At 35.4% G+C, this 12836-nt stretch overlaps 4 protein-coding genes across 5 annotated transcripts; 3 read left to right on the forward strand and 1 right to left on the reverse strand.

Moving 5' to 3' along the window:
• Positions 1-586: 586 nt before the first annotated feature.
• Positions 587-2483, forward strand: LOC122405180 (kinesin-like protein KIF9). Its single transcript, XM_043409718.1, has 6 exons — positions 587-700; positions 792-916; positions 977-1094; positions 1181-1357; positions 1414-1689; positions 2193-2483. The coding sequence occupies exons 1-6, from the start codon at positions 587-589 to the stop codon at positions 2481-2483; spliced, it is 1101 nt and encodes a 366-aa protein (XP_043265653.1).
• Positions 1202-3833, forward strand: LOC122405181. Its single transcript, XM_043409720.1, has 6 exons — positions 1202-2621; positions 2708-2840; positions 2899-3038; positions 3104-3238; positions 3311-3703; positions 3762-3833. The coding sequence occupies exons 1-6, from the start codon at positions 2589-2591 to the stop codon at positions 3831-3833; spliced, it is 906 nt and encodes a 301-aa protein (XP_043265655.1). The 5' UTR covers positions 1202-2588.
• A 132-nt stretch (positions 3834-3965) lies between these two features.
• LOC122405371 (galactoside 2-alpha-L-fucosyltransferase Sec1-like) lies at positions 3966-7238 on the forward strand. Of its 2 annotated transcripts, XM_043410055.1 has the most exons (4): positions 3966-4187; positions 4470-4904; positions 5621-6248; positions 6312-7238. In XM_043410055.1, exons 3-4 carry the CDS (start codon positions 5785-5787, stop codon positions 6850-6852), a joined length of 1005 nt encoding a protein of 334 aa, XP_043265990.1. In that variant the 5' UTR covers positions 3966-4187; positions 4470-4904; positions 5621-5784; the 3' UTR covers positions 6853-7238. The 2 variants fall into 2 exon arrangements, with proteins under 2 accessions (XP_043265990.1, XP_043265989.1); XM_043410054.1 differs by having other exon boundaries at positions 3966-4904.
• Positions 7239-9977: 2739 nt separating this feature from the next.
• On the reverse strand, positions 9978-12781 carry LOC122405510 (dynein regulatory complex subunit 4). The gene is made up of 9 exons (XM_043410315.1): positions 12441-12781; positions 11983-12000; positions 11671-11882; positions 11341-11602; positions 11008-11268; positions 10784-10951; positions 10629-10715; positions 10344-10553; positions 9978-10265 (listed from the first exon to the last, which is right to left on the reverse strand). The coding sequence occupies exons 2-9, from the start codon at positions 11983-11985 to the stop codon at positions 10050-10052; spliced, it is 1419 nt and encodes a 472-aa protein (XP_043266250.1). The 5' UTR covers positions 11986-12000; positions 12441-12781; the 3' UTR covers positions 9978-10049.
• Between the last annotated feature and the right edge of the window lie 55 nt (positions 12782-12836).

Raw genomic sequence — 12836 nt, forward strand, 5'->3', positions numbered from 1 at the left:
TTATACGTTATAGAGTTGACGGTTGTATGGAATTAGAAATCGTTTCTTTCAATAGCACAAAGTGCGGTTTTTTTTTATTAAACTATGACCAAATAAGACTCGATAGCGAGCGCAGTACTTCGACGGTTTTCTAAGGTTCGTCGCGGTTTTTCACAAATACTAAATATACATGTATACTTGTACCGTGTATTCAGTGTAAAATGCTGTATATTATGAAATAGTGCGTATTCGATGTAAGTAGAAATTAGCCACGCAGGTTTTTTGTATTTTCAATATAATTCTGTATATTATACAAAATTCTGTATTATTTACTGCCTTCATAATTGTTCCGAGTAAGGCTGAAATTACGTTAAACCTGAAAGTGTCCGTAAGTGTAGATTTGCAGTTACCTTCTCTCCGCCGTGGCTATGTCAACAAGCTCCGCGAAAATGGCGCACAAAGCAAAAAAAACAGAAACTTACCCAAAGAAATGAACGTCCACACAACTCCTGATAACTCGTAACATCGCACACCTTGAACGAAGAAATTTAACTAACACGGTTTGCGGGAAGAATAAGTTACGTTGAACCGCTTCTTTCTTCGCGCAATGACTAATTACAATGACGCTAAGGACTGCGAGAAAAACGTCAAGATTTTTGTTAGAATTCTCCCGCTCGAGAGATTTTGCCCATCGTACATGAACATCGACGCGGAACACAAGGTAATTGAAGTCTTACGACATTTGGAGAAGCATCATCCTTCCACCTTGAATGTGTTCCATCCAGATAATCTACATACGATGTTTGCAAGAGATTCAACCGAACAGAATCGCTGTATCGAGACAACCGTCTTACTGGGGCTTCCAAACAGATGGAATTTTCTTGGATTCCTCGCAGGAAGAGGTGTACCGCGTTTCGACCGAAGACCTGGTATCAAAGTAAATGCAGGTCTATCGTTTAAGGTTTCCCTGAGCCTCCATATTGTAAACTAATATCAGGATGATAAGTAGACACAATTTAAGAGTTTTAGACGGCGTGAGTTGCGTTTTGATCGGCCATGGACAAACTGGCTCTGGGAAGAGCTTCACGATCAGCGGTCTCCGAAACGATTGGGAAGTACGATTCCGTTGAATCTATCGCGACTTTTTAGTATTTTCTTTTACCTGATATCGTAAACTCAACAATTACTTCTTTCTTTGTAGCACAGAGGACTGGTTGCGCGGCTTTTCACCGACTTATTCGCAGAAAAGTCAAGCAGAATGAGTGTCAGCAAAATAGAGTATCGACTGAGCTTCGTCGAGCTGCGTGGAAAGGAAGCAAGAGATCTGCTTTCTGAAACTGAGAACAAGATCTGGATAAACGACCGGGACCCGTTTAAGGTTTACGCGATGGCAACAAGAATGACTGGACAAAATCTAATTCACAGTCATTGTAGGATATCTTGATGGTCAGCGTGAATACCGAGGAAGAAGCTTTGAGGAAGATTTTCGAAGGAGAGGTCAGAAGATCGGTCGTGAAAGGATCGACGTATTTAACCTCGCATTTGGCTACCGCTGTGATCACTGTTCACGCGACCAACATTAGTCTAATTACATCGTGGGGCATCGTAACGACAGCCAAAGTAATCTTGTATCGAAATTCGCATCTTGCTTTCCTAGTCAACGATAAGCTTTTACAAAATGGTCCTAGATTCACATCGTTGAGATGGCTGGTATAGAGTCACTGGGACGAAGTAAATGTTGGAAGGTGGCGTCGGATATTGGCACTGCAAATTTAATGAAAAGCCAGCTGGAACAATTTTTCTCGTACCTCGGGGGAACGAGGCCAATTTCTTACGGCGCAATGCCTTCCAGTAATTTATTGAAGATCTTGGGAAATGCCTTTTCAGTTTCATCCGTGATTCGGTAATTGGAAGAAAAACAGTAGTACTTCGAGTGCTCGTTCACGTCATTTCAAATCTTGGGAATACAGTAATGCACAGTTACTGTGTTTGCTATATCCAACAATTTGTTAAGTTGCTCTCGAACCACGAGCAACTTTCGAGGTACTACTGTATTCGTGAACTGTAGACTACTTGTACGTGTAACTTGTGTTTACAATAGGTAAGTAGTTAAATCTATCGATAGTTTCGTATCCCACGTTCGAATCACGAAGGAGGATCTCAACATCACACTGTCGACATTACGGTTCACTTCAAGCATTGTGGGGTTAAAGCCAGTTAAGATCAAGGAAGACGTTAAATATAGACCGGATCATATAGAACGGATACTTCAGGATGAGGTCGACTCTTTGAAGAAGGAACTGATGATAAATGATCTGTTCCTACGCCAGGAGGCCTCGATGAATATTTCTAAGTCGCGAATGGAACAGATCAATCGAAGCATTGTGAATTTTCTTAATGGGACGATCTCTGATTTTACGCTGTTCAGTGTGTCTCAAGCCACGGTGCTGCTGAAGAGTATCAAGGATTTATATAACAGGTTCCATTATTCTTGTTACGTATAATATAATTTAAAGGCCGATGTTCTGACGAGTGGATACATTAGGTTAAGCGCCAAAGAGCTTGAAGTTGAGAAGTTGCGGGAAACCTACGAAAATGTCGCGAAAAATATGGCGCAAGCCGGTTTGTCGACAAAATCGAAGGTACTTGCACTTGGGCAGTACTCATTGCGAATATCTCGATCGATCGATTAGTTCTTTTAAAGTAAAATTGTACAAAATTTTTATAGGAATCCGTATTATCCACCAACGGTCAGTACCATAGCCGGAAGAGAACTAGAAGTTCGTTAGAGCCCGTGCTCGAGATTAAACAAATTTCTAACGAAATAGACAGAGAGAAAGTTGGAAATCTAAAGAAAATCGGTGGGTTGATATTGCGCGTTATAGAAATATTTGTAAAATAATTTGGAATATTAAACAGCAGTAGGAATGACTTTTGGACCATATATAAAAGAAGAAGAAAACGAAGGGGTGGAAGAAGAAGAAGAAGCATCAAAGAACCAAAAATATCCAGTAGTATCCGAGCAAATCTTGAAAATTGATAGCCAGAATATCTCAATGGTTTGGATCTTCGTCTCTAGTGTATTAGATGAACTTTCTTTGTTATTGATTTCCCTCTATTAAAGGTTCGACAATTCTTCGAGCGTTTCCTAAAGGAAAACAAAAACTACAGTAGAATCAAGGAGAAATTGGATAAAAGTGGAAAGTCTCTCGTTATTGTTCGCCAGAAATTTGCGTGCATGATCGATAATTACTTCCAAGTGATGCACAGTCATTTAAAAGTTTCCGGAAAATCATATGTAGGGGACTAACGTTTGTAATTTATACTTCAGGCGAAGAGAAATTTGGAGAACGTACGCGATAAACTTGTCAGACAACAACAGCTTCGATTGGCCATGGAAAATGGCGACAGTGTAGGAAGCGATGTTCCGGAAGTCGAACAAATCATTGGCCGTGATATAGCATGCCAGGAGAAAGTCCTAATGAACTCGAACAAAGAACTTACACAGACGCAAAACGAAATTAGCAATTTATTGAAGGATCAGCTTGAGATGCGGTCAAAATTGAAATCCGGCTTCCACGAGTACTGCGTAACGCTAGAATTTTTACCGCTGTACAACGATAAGTCGATGCAAATGTTGTTAGAGCCAGTTGAGAAGGAGTCCTTAGAAAAAATTAGACGCAAATTTAATCAATTTCAACGAGCAATGATGCGCAAGTTCGAGGTAACTATTTTCAGTAAAACCGTAGTTACTTTAAATAATATTAAATAATATATATTAGGAAAAAAGTAGAACGAAGAAGGTGCAATTCGACGGCGAATGGGCATGTAAGGGTGCTAACTACAATCACTGAAAGTTACAATGTTCACTGTAACAATAGATACTGTTTCATGTAACAAAATAAAAGCATTCACGTTCCATATTAGCGTAACCTTATTCAATGAATAATTATTATCGTTAAGATTTAATTGAAGGGTACTCGTGTATTCAATGAAATAGTAATATAACGTAAATAAAGTGTAACTAATACAGTGAATAGAACTTGATGAAATCACAGACGAAGTCGGATTTCAGCTGTTTCGAGAACGAGAAGGAAAAGCTCATATTCGCCTTCCTTCTCGAAATAGTGGGGCTCACGTACGCATGTTTAGAGATTAGTGTGCGTAAGTGATGGAGCAGTTTCATCTGGGCACCGGTCTGGCGTCTGGTAATACCGAAAACATTCTACAGTATTGTCACAGACGAGGTATAGGATAGCTAAGTCTTAATTCCGAATACTACAAGTGCTAAATTCGAATTCCAGTATGAACTGATAACATGGAAAGTGATACGGCATGGTAAAGGGTCTCGCGAGCCTCGCCATCGTCCGTGTGACAAAGAACAACATTCTATGTAATGTCTACTCTATACCTCGTCTGTGATAGAAGTGTAATCTATACCCGTTGCACCCGTTAAGCAGAAACGTCTTCGCAATAAATGGATGTTACAGTACTATTCTGCATTATCCGTCGACCTAGTCCGACCGGCGCCAACTGAAATTACTCTATATATCATACTAACCAGGGGTGACGGTTTCTCATGACGTCATCCGTCGGGCCAACATCTCCCGTTCCAAGGATGGAAGTTCGACCGGAACGAAGCGTTGTTAGCTATTCGGCTGCCTGGCTAAACGGTTTTCGAAATCATTTTTAGAAAAACGTCGCGATACGAAAAATAAATGATATTCCGTGATTGTTCGTACCGGGGGAAAAAACATCGGTCGAGGTACACGAAGCATCCCGTGGATACGCAACAAGCGTCAATGCACGAGGCACGCATCGATTTCACCGGGAAAACATGAGTGACGGAAACAACGGGCAGATCGACGCGAGTCTCGCGGCTAGTAGCGCTCTTCGAATGCAATGCGAATATTTTGTAGGAACGGGTGAGTGTTAAATTATCGTTTATAGTTAAAAGAAACTGGGCTCGAGTGTCGGGCGTAATTTGATCTCTATTGATCTCACGAAACAGCTCGAAAATGATTCTCTTAATAATTATGCTCTTAACGATTTTCTTTTGACATTTAAATGTAAGTAATTAGAAGTATTAATTTTCACTTTACCATTTAGCGTTTTGTACATTTTTACAGTGGTATTTGTAGTTATACAGATAGTAAATAATACTCTTGTATATATATCAAAGTTCATGTAACACCTGAAGCTCACCACCTGTTAACCATTTTGTAACATAATTTCCTGTGCAACGTGTAATATAATTTTATTAGATTCAAACTAAACAAATGCAATTTTAATTTACATATATTGTGCTTTGTATAATAAAACCTTGCTGAATTAGTAGCTTTAAAACAACTATTCGGTAGGGCATGTCCTTTTTCGCTGTCTGTCTAAAATAGGCATGTACTACTTAATAGTAGTATTAATTGTCTCCCTAGTAGACTGAAAATCTTTGACATTTTATATAAAAAATGTAAGAGAATTTGGAATATTTTTAAATTATAATATAAAATGCATACAAATTTTCGATCGATATTTTTCCAATCGTTTTCTATAAACTTTATTAGTTACATATCCTTTAATCTTACTATTGTCTATAGTTACGAAACATGTACTTTTCAATATAAATGATATTATCGTTATAAAGATGTACGTCGGAAAGCAAAGGACATGGCACACCTGTAGATACAAAATGTTGGACTAGTGGAAGTTGAAGAGTAGAAAATAATAAGCAAAGAACAATAGTGCAGAAGATAGAAAAAGAATTGGTCTGTACGTAGTGACAACGCCATACAGGAGCAAATAAGGATAATGAGTCACGCTCAGCAGCATGTACTTGCAAGCGCAATAGTTCTCGCTCTGATAGTGGTCTTTGGCATCCATGTCTTCCTGTTTCCCATGTACACATCCAACCCACCAGCTCGTCACATAAAGATCTCAACGTACGAGCAGGCGCTTTGTCGTACCACCTTAAAGAATATCAGAATACCGCCGGAGTGGAGAAATCCTTGTCCTAAATATGGAATAGTTTCGGCGGCCCAAGGTGGTAGACTAGGAAATCAAATTTGGGAATATGTTTCGGTATGGGCTACTGCTAGAATGACCGGGTTAGAACCATTCATGCCGCGTTGCATACTAAAAACCCTCGAGGAATACTTTGAAAATCTTAGTATTCCGCCGCTTAGTTACATCGGACGATGCAATTTAAATATTAGTCAAGTTGTTAATTCTCCTGGACAATGGAACAGTACAGAACAGAACATCATCATACCGAGGTAAGTAACTCTCTATTATCTACGATGCTAGTTATTATAATCATTAAATATTTTTATTGATAGACACGCGGCTTACTGGTCTTTCATCCTGATGTGGTTGGACGATATACGAAGAGAATTTACATTTAAGCCAAATTTAAGAACTTATGCAGAAAGGGTATTAAAAGAGGTAGCGGAAGAATTTAACTTACCTGAACCAACGTTTGTAAGCATTCATGTACGAAGAACAGACTATGTAGACTATTTGTGGCAGAAATTGAAAATCAGACCTGCTCCTGTCAGCTACTATTTTGCGGCAATGGATTACTTTGTTGGCAAGTATAATAATGTAGTATTTATAGTGACTAGCGATAATATAGCTTGGTGCAAGTATAATTTGCATAGTAAACGATATAGAATCAAATTTGTGTCCGATGTAAATGCTAAAGGTCCTGGCAAAGACCTTGCAGTTTTATCAGCATGTAATCACAGTATTATAGATTATGGTACATACGGTTCGTTTGGCGCAATTTTAGCCGCCGGTGAAACTGTGGTGTACAATGTAACAACTTATTTTTCCACCTTAATTGCTGAAGTTTTGCCAAACTGGAAGATAATGAGTTGAATGAAAATCAAAAGAGCTCATTTCATGAATCTCAAATTAGAAATGACGCGTGTACAAACACTTTGTTAAAAATACTTTTTATACGGATTCAAACGATCGTTTCGTTCAATTTTAGAACGTGAAAATAACATTCTTTAATGTTCATTTGAAAATTAAAACTGCTCAAGGATGAAATTTTTCTATAACATTATTGTATTGGGCACAAATGTTTGTTTATTGCTTATTATTTTAGTGAAGAATAACAGTTTTCTGAAATACCATATTCACCATTTTAAATTGTTAAATAATCAATTTTATTTGTAATTCTAATATACACATGCAGGGTGTTCAGCCACCCCTGGGAAAAATTTTAATGCGAGATTCTAGAGGCCAAAACAAGACAAAAATCAAGAATATCAATTTGTTGATCGAGGCTTCGTTAACAAGTTTTTAAAAAATTTCAAATCATTCTAAAAAAATTATTTTTAGCTAGGGGGGTCAATTATAATCATTTTTGGTCAATTGACATACGCTCGAATTCCTATCCACTTTCGAGAAAAAAATTCGAGTAGATGCTGAAATTTTTCGACAAAATCGAAATGTTTCAAATCGTTTTAAAAAAATTATTTATAGTTGCGGGGGTCAATTACAAACATTTTTGGTGAATATACATACCTTCGAAATCCTACGCATTTTCAAGAAAAAAATTCTTTACCGAAAATGTAATGTATTCTTGATTTTCGTTTTATTTTGGCCTCTAGAATCTTCTATTAAAATTGTTTTCTAGGGGTAGCCAAACACCCTGTATACGAGAGAGCATACAATTATTTCTTATAAAAGCTAAAATTGATCTCTAAAGCAGTTCCAAATTATTCAAATTTGCTCATTCTACCATTTCATTTATTACATATTTATATTGTTTCAATAATTTCTAAAAACAACAAAATGAAAGTGTATTGGTATATTTCACAAAATTTTTATCAAAATGATAAAAGTACAATGCTGATAAATTGCTTAAAAACGATGCGCGTAGTTTCTCACTTGATTATGGCACTATTAGATAAATCTTAGAAACCAGTGCACCTTTAATAATAGTAAGAAAATTTACATATTTTAAAGAATTTCTAAAGATCTAATGTAGAAAAGGGATACAACGGAACAATGGACCACAAATGTCTAAAATTAAAACAGATGCTTATTTTTTTTACTACTGTGATTCAGACTTATACGGCCCTGAAAAAATTGAATAGATTCAATATTCTTTTTGACATAATGAACCAACGAGCTGAGCCTAATCTAAAACTTTACAGAGGAAAAAAAGTACTATGTTCACAGTGGTCGGAATTAGACACAGTGATTTTTGAATGTTCATATTGTTGTTTTAAAAATCATGAACACTTGACTAGTTTAGACTTTTTTCGTGATATAACGTAACAATCGAGAAAAGAGCATAGTTAAATGTACTTGCATTATGCATCTAATACGTCTTTCACGCGAAGACAAACTTGCAGATATAGAGAGAAAAAAAAAAAAAAAAAGTATTAATGATCTATGACTCTTATGATGTACAATGATTTCAACTGTGATTCTATTTCTTATTGTGCCAAAATTCTTAATATACATACACATATAAAAAAATATATATACATATTGTTGCACGTTTGAGCAGAAAATCCAATATATTTAACAATTAATATACAGAAACAGAAGGAAGAACAAAAATAATGAACTGAGAAATAATCTTTGGTACAAAAATAAAGGCGAAAGTAGAAATATAATCAGACAGAAAAATTCTTTATTTACAGTTCTCTTCATTGGCTATAACACTCACACACTTATGTCTCTCCTGGCATGATTTTGTCAGTCGACTGACTTTCATACTTCCTCTTAACTCATTCATATCGCTCTTTAAAAATATCGCTTGGAATTGACATAGAGACCTTTCTAATATACCCCTTCAATTCCAGACTATTTGGTTTCTTCTTTGTTTGGTAGGGGTTGCCATAAACTTCCCTTGTCCATTCGCTAATTTAATCTCTAACTTGTTGCACGTTTGAGTAGCTTTTCATTGGCTACAGCACCCACTCACTTATATCTCGTTTAGCACGCTTTTGTCGGTCGACTGCTCTGACACTTCCTCTCCCACAATTTTCTTTTTAACTCACGCATTACACTCCTTGAAAACAAAATTGCCCGGAATTGAAATAGAGACTTTTCTAACACGTATAAATATATGTGTGTGTACAGAAAATATATGCATTTGTTAGTGTACCTTGTACACATCCCCCCTCTCCCCATAACACACACACACACACACGCGCGCGCGCGCGCGCGGTGAAATTATATCTATACAAGGTATTATATAATGTTTACAAATATGCAAAAAAGGATGAATTATTTCTTCACTTAACAATTAAATATTTCCAAAACCGAAAAAATCAATAGATTGAAGAAAAACGTATTTTACATAAGCCCAGTATATAAGTGTTTCAAATTTATTAACCACGTGACCTGATATATTCGATTTATAATATTTTATAAATTAGTCTAGTCCATGTGTCTATGTCTATATGTTAACATGCGTATATATGTATATATACACATGTATATATATATAAAGCATCTTCAATGTATTTGATGCCTGTTAGTTGTTAAATTATGAAAAAAAATTATGGTCAAGGTGATGATACGAATATGTATCACGATTCAGAATTTATGAAAGTGTTGAGGTATAAATCAAATAGGAATAATTATAAATGAATACAACTTTCAGGCACTGATATTGACCTACTCTGTACGTTCTCTGTGATGATTTTATGTAATTTGTATAAAAATAAGACGGATATGCTGAAACTTATCTGTTTTACAAAATAAAAGTAGTCTGCATCAGAAATCGTGAATACTTTTTCCCTGATAGAGTAGTGCCCACTTAATTGTCCACGCTCGGGACTGGCCGCGGTCACTTAAGCGAACATGGTTACTTCTTAGAATTTAATTATTAATCAATGAATTAGTCACGCCCGATGTTCGAAGCCGCTTGGCTTCCAAAATTTGGTGGAGATAACTGCGGTCATTTAAGTGGGCACTACTGTAATTGTATTTCACTACTTTTACGTTTCACTAATTATCGTTGATAACACGCTCGGCAATCAGTCGGGAAAAAAACGTAGACTAATTGTAATTCAAATTTCAGATAACTTTATTAAAATGTTATGAGCCTAGCGATTTGTGGTAACAAGACCAGCCGGCCCCAACCCTAGTTTCGAACTTACTGCCTTTATTTTTAATGGCTGGAAACCAAGTTCGCTCTTTGGAATCCCGTATTCTTGTAACTTAGCTTCATACGTTCGAAGTAGATCCTCGTGTGCTTTGCAAACTTTTGCTAATTCATATTGGAGATCTTGTATAGCACTGTTCTTCCTGTTCAATATATTCTGCAAAAGAAAAAACAAGTAATTCAAATGTAGAGAAAAGAAAAAAGAAAAAAATTCAAAGTTTTGAAAAATGTCGACCTCCAATTTTTTATTAGCATTGACAACAGTCATTGGATCCAATTGAGCAGCAGCAAGTACTTCACTGATCTGTGCTTCTCGTTGTTCTAATAAATCGGACAATTTTTCAAGTTTCTTTTCTAAAAGGACGTTCTTCAATCCTGTTTTTTGTTGAAGTTCAAGTATAGCTGAGACAAATCTTGAGTGTAGTTCATCCCTTTCAGATTGACACTAACGAATAAAATGTATTCTAATTAAAATTAAGTACTTTTTATACTGTAAAGGGCGTGTTTATTGTCGATATACTTTTTCAAAACGTAATTCCAATACTTCGTTCTCCCACCTCAAGTTCTCGAAATCTTTCTGAATAACTGTTAATCTTTTTTTGGTATTCTAAAATTATTAGAAATTAAACCTTTTAAAATATAGTACGATCGTCTTATGGAATTAAAAATACTAACAGTTAAAGATAGTTTATCTTTCTCATAACTTGCAAGTTGACGAGTAAGATGCGTTAAAGACTCCTCGTGAAGCTTCAGATCAGTAGAATATTTTTTATTCTCAGTCGTTAATTCTCGTACTTGTTTCTTCATCCGCTCCTCGTTACTTCTCATTACTTCCATTTGTTCCTATAACACCAACAGCGTTATAACATCAATAATTTTCAATTTTATATCAATCGTACCTTCATACTCTTAATCAAGGACAAATTGTTAAAAGTAATATCATTATAATAATTTTTCATTTCTGAGAACGCCGTCTCATGATTTTTTATTAAATTCGCGATTTGCGTATTTTTTCTCTCTTCCACTTCAGTTATTTCCATACGATGTTTTAGAGTTAGAGATTCATATTGGGTTGTTAACTTTTGTTCGTATTTTTGCTCCATTTCTGCAGCCTCAGTTTCAAACTGTTTCGTTATTTTATCTATTTCCTCTGCATTTTGCTAAACAATGATGTTTAATTTTTATCAATCCGATCAACAACATTAAAAAATTATTTACATTTCCTTTCATACCAATTTCAATGCACGTATTTCATTAACAAACGATAGCTCTTGTTCTTTCTGTATCTTTTTTAGATCTTTCTTATCTTTGTACAATTCATTTTCTTGGACTACATAATCATCTTGCGCCAGTTTAAGCGCAACCATGTGTTCAGCTTTGGTTTCTGATAGATTAATTTGATGTTCGTACATCAAGTGTTTCACTTTCTGCTTGTACAATTTAAGTTCTGCTTCATGTTTTTCCGTTAGTTCCTCTTTCTCGCGTTCTTTATTTCTTCATGAACAACAGACATTACATAAATACACAATTAAATGTTTTAGTTAACTGTATTGTAGAAATACCTGACAATTGTACGCGTTTCATCTAGTTGATGCTTTGTGATCTCCCAAAAAGTTCTGAGCTTGTCTCTTTCAAGTTGAAAGAAATTTCTTTCCTCTCTTTCTCGTTCTAATTCCTCAAGTATCTTGTGCGAATAGACTTCCAACTGTTCTCTGCTCATTTTGGTCGTGTCTATTCCATCGACAGTATCTGTTGCTTTTGCTTTTTTTGGTCCCTATAAGATGCAGATAAAAGAAAATAATGGACCAACTTTATATCAATATCTAATACAAATTTGATTAATCATATTTATAATTAAACTTTTAAAAACTTACCATTTTTACAAAAAGTCGCTGTTAGAAAAATAGGATAACAAAAATACAATTCTGGGAGTTACTACAAATAATGATTTAATGTATTAAATTATAAACAACAATATTAATAACTGTCATTATAAAACACTTAGTTTTCCTGATAGTTACAAATGGTAGTAACAGTTCACTACTTGACTTCAAAGTAATGTTACACTATTTTGATCGAATAGTTGCTAAGCAACGAAAACTCACGATTTACGAGAGCTCAAGGTACTATAGTCTGCTACAGAAATTTTCGAGCACCGGTATAACTGTGACAATTGTGTTCCGTGTCTTTTTATTTATTATGTACAGTCGTTTAAATAATAGCAGAGAAACGTGGAAATAACCGATTCTGATGTCATAAAAATATTCGAACGTCATTTGAACATATGTCCTATACTCCTTAGTTTTGATGAATGATCAAGGACAACATTCACCTTGTGCACCAAAACACGCTAGTACACGCCTTAATACGACTTATTCTTATACGATGTTTATAAATATCACCGATTGTAGGGTTTATTGGTAATCCAACTTCGCAGTATCTCAATTTCGAGTTTAATACGGTTTTAAAACCAGTATTCGATGTTTGGACGTGTAAGAGCGTGTATTGTGGCACGTGGTGGACATTCCGAACATTTTCTTTAGTCGCCCATAACTTGAAAAGTTAAGGTATGTAGGACATTTTTTAATTATTTTAATACGTAGATTCAGCTCCTTAAGTATTCACGTGTTTTGTTCCTTAGTAATAATATCATTTTATTAAAAGTGATGTGTATAATAAGTGCATTGAAAACTTAATGCATTCAAATTTAATAATACAATTTACTAAA

This window comes from Colletes gigas, unplaced genomic scaffold (assembly GCF_013123115.1).
Source record: "Colletes gigas isolate AHSC1104 unplaced genomic scaffold, ASM1312311v1 Colletes_gigas_Sc00004, whole genome shotgun sequence".
Lineage (NCBI taxonomy): Eukaryota > Metazoa > Arthropoda > Insecta > Hymenoptera > Colletidae > Colletes > Colletes gigas.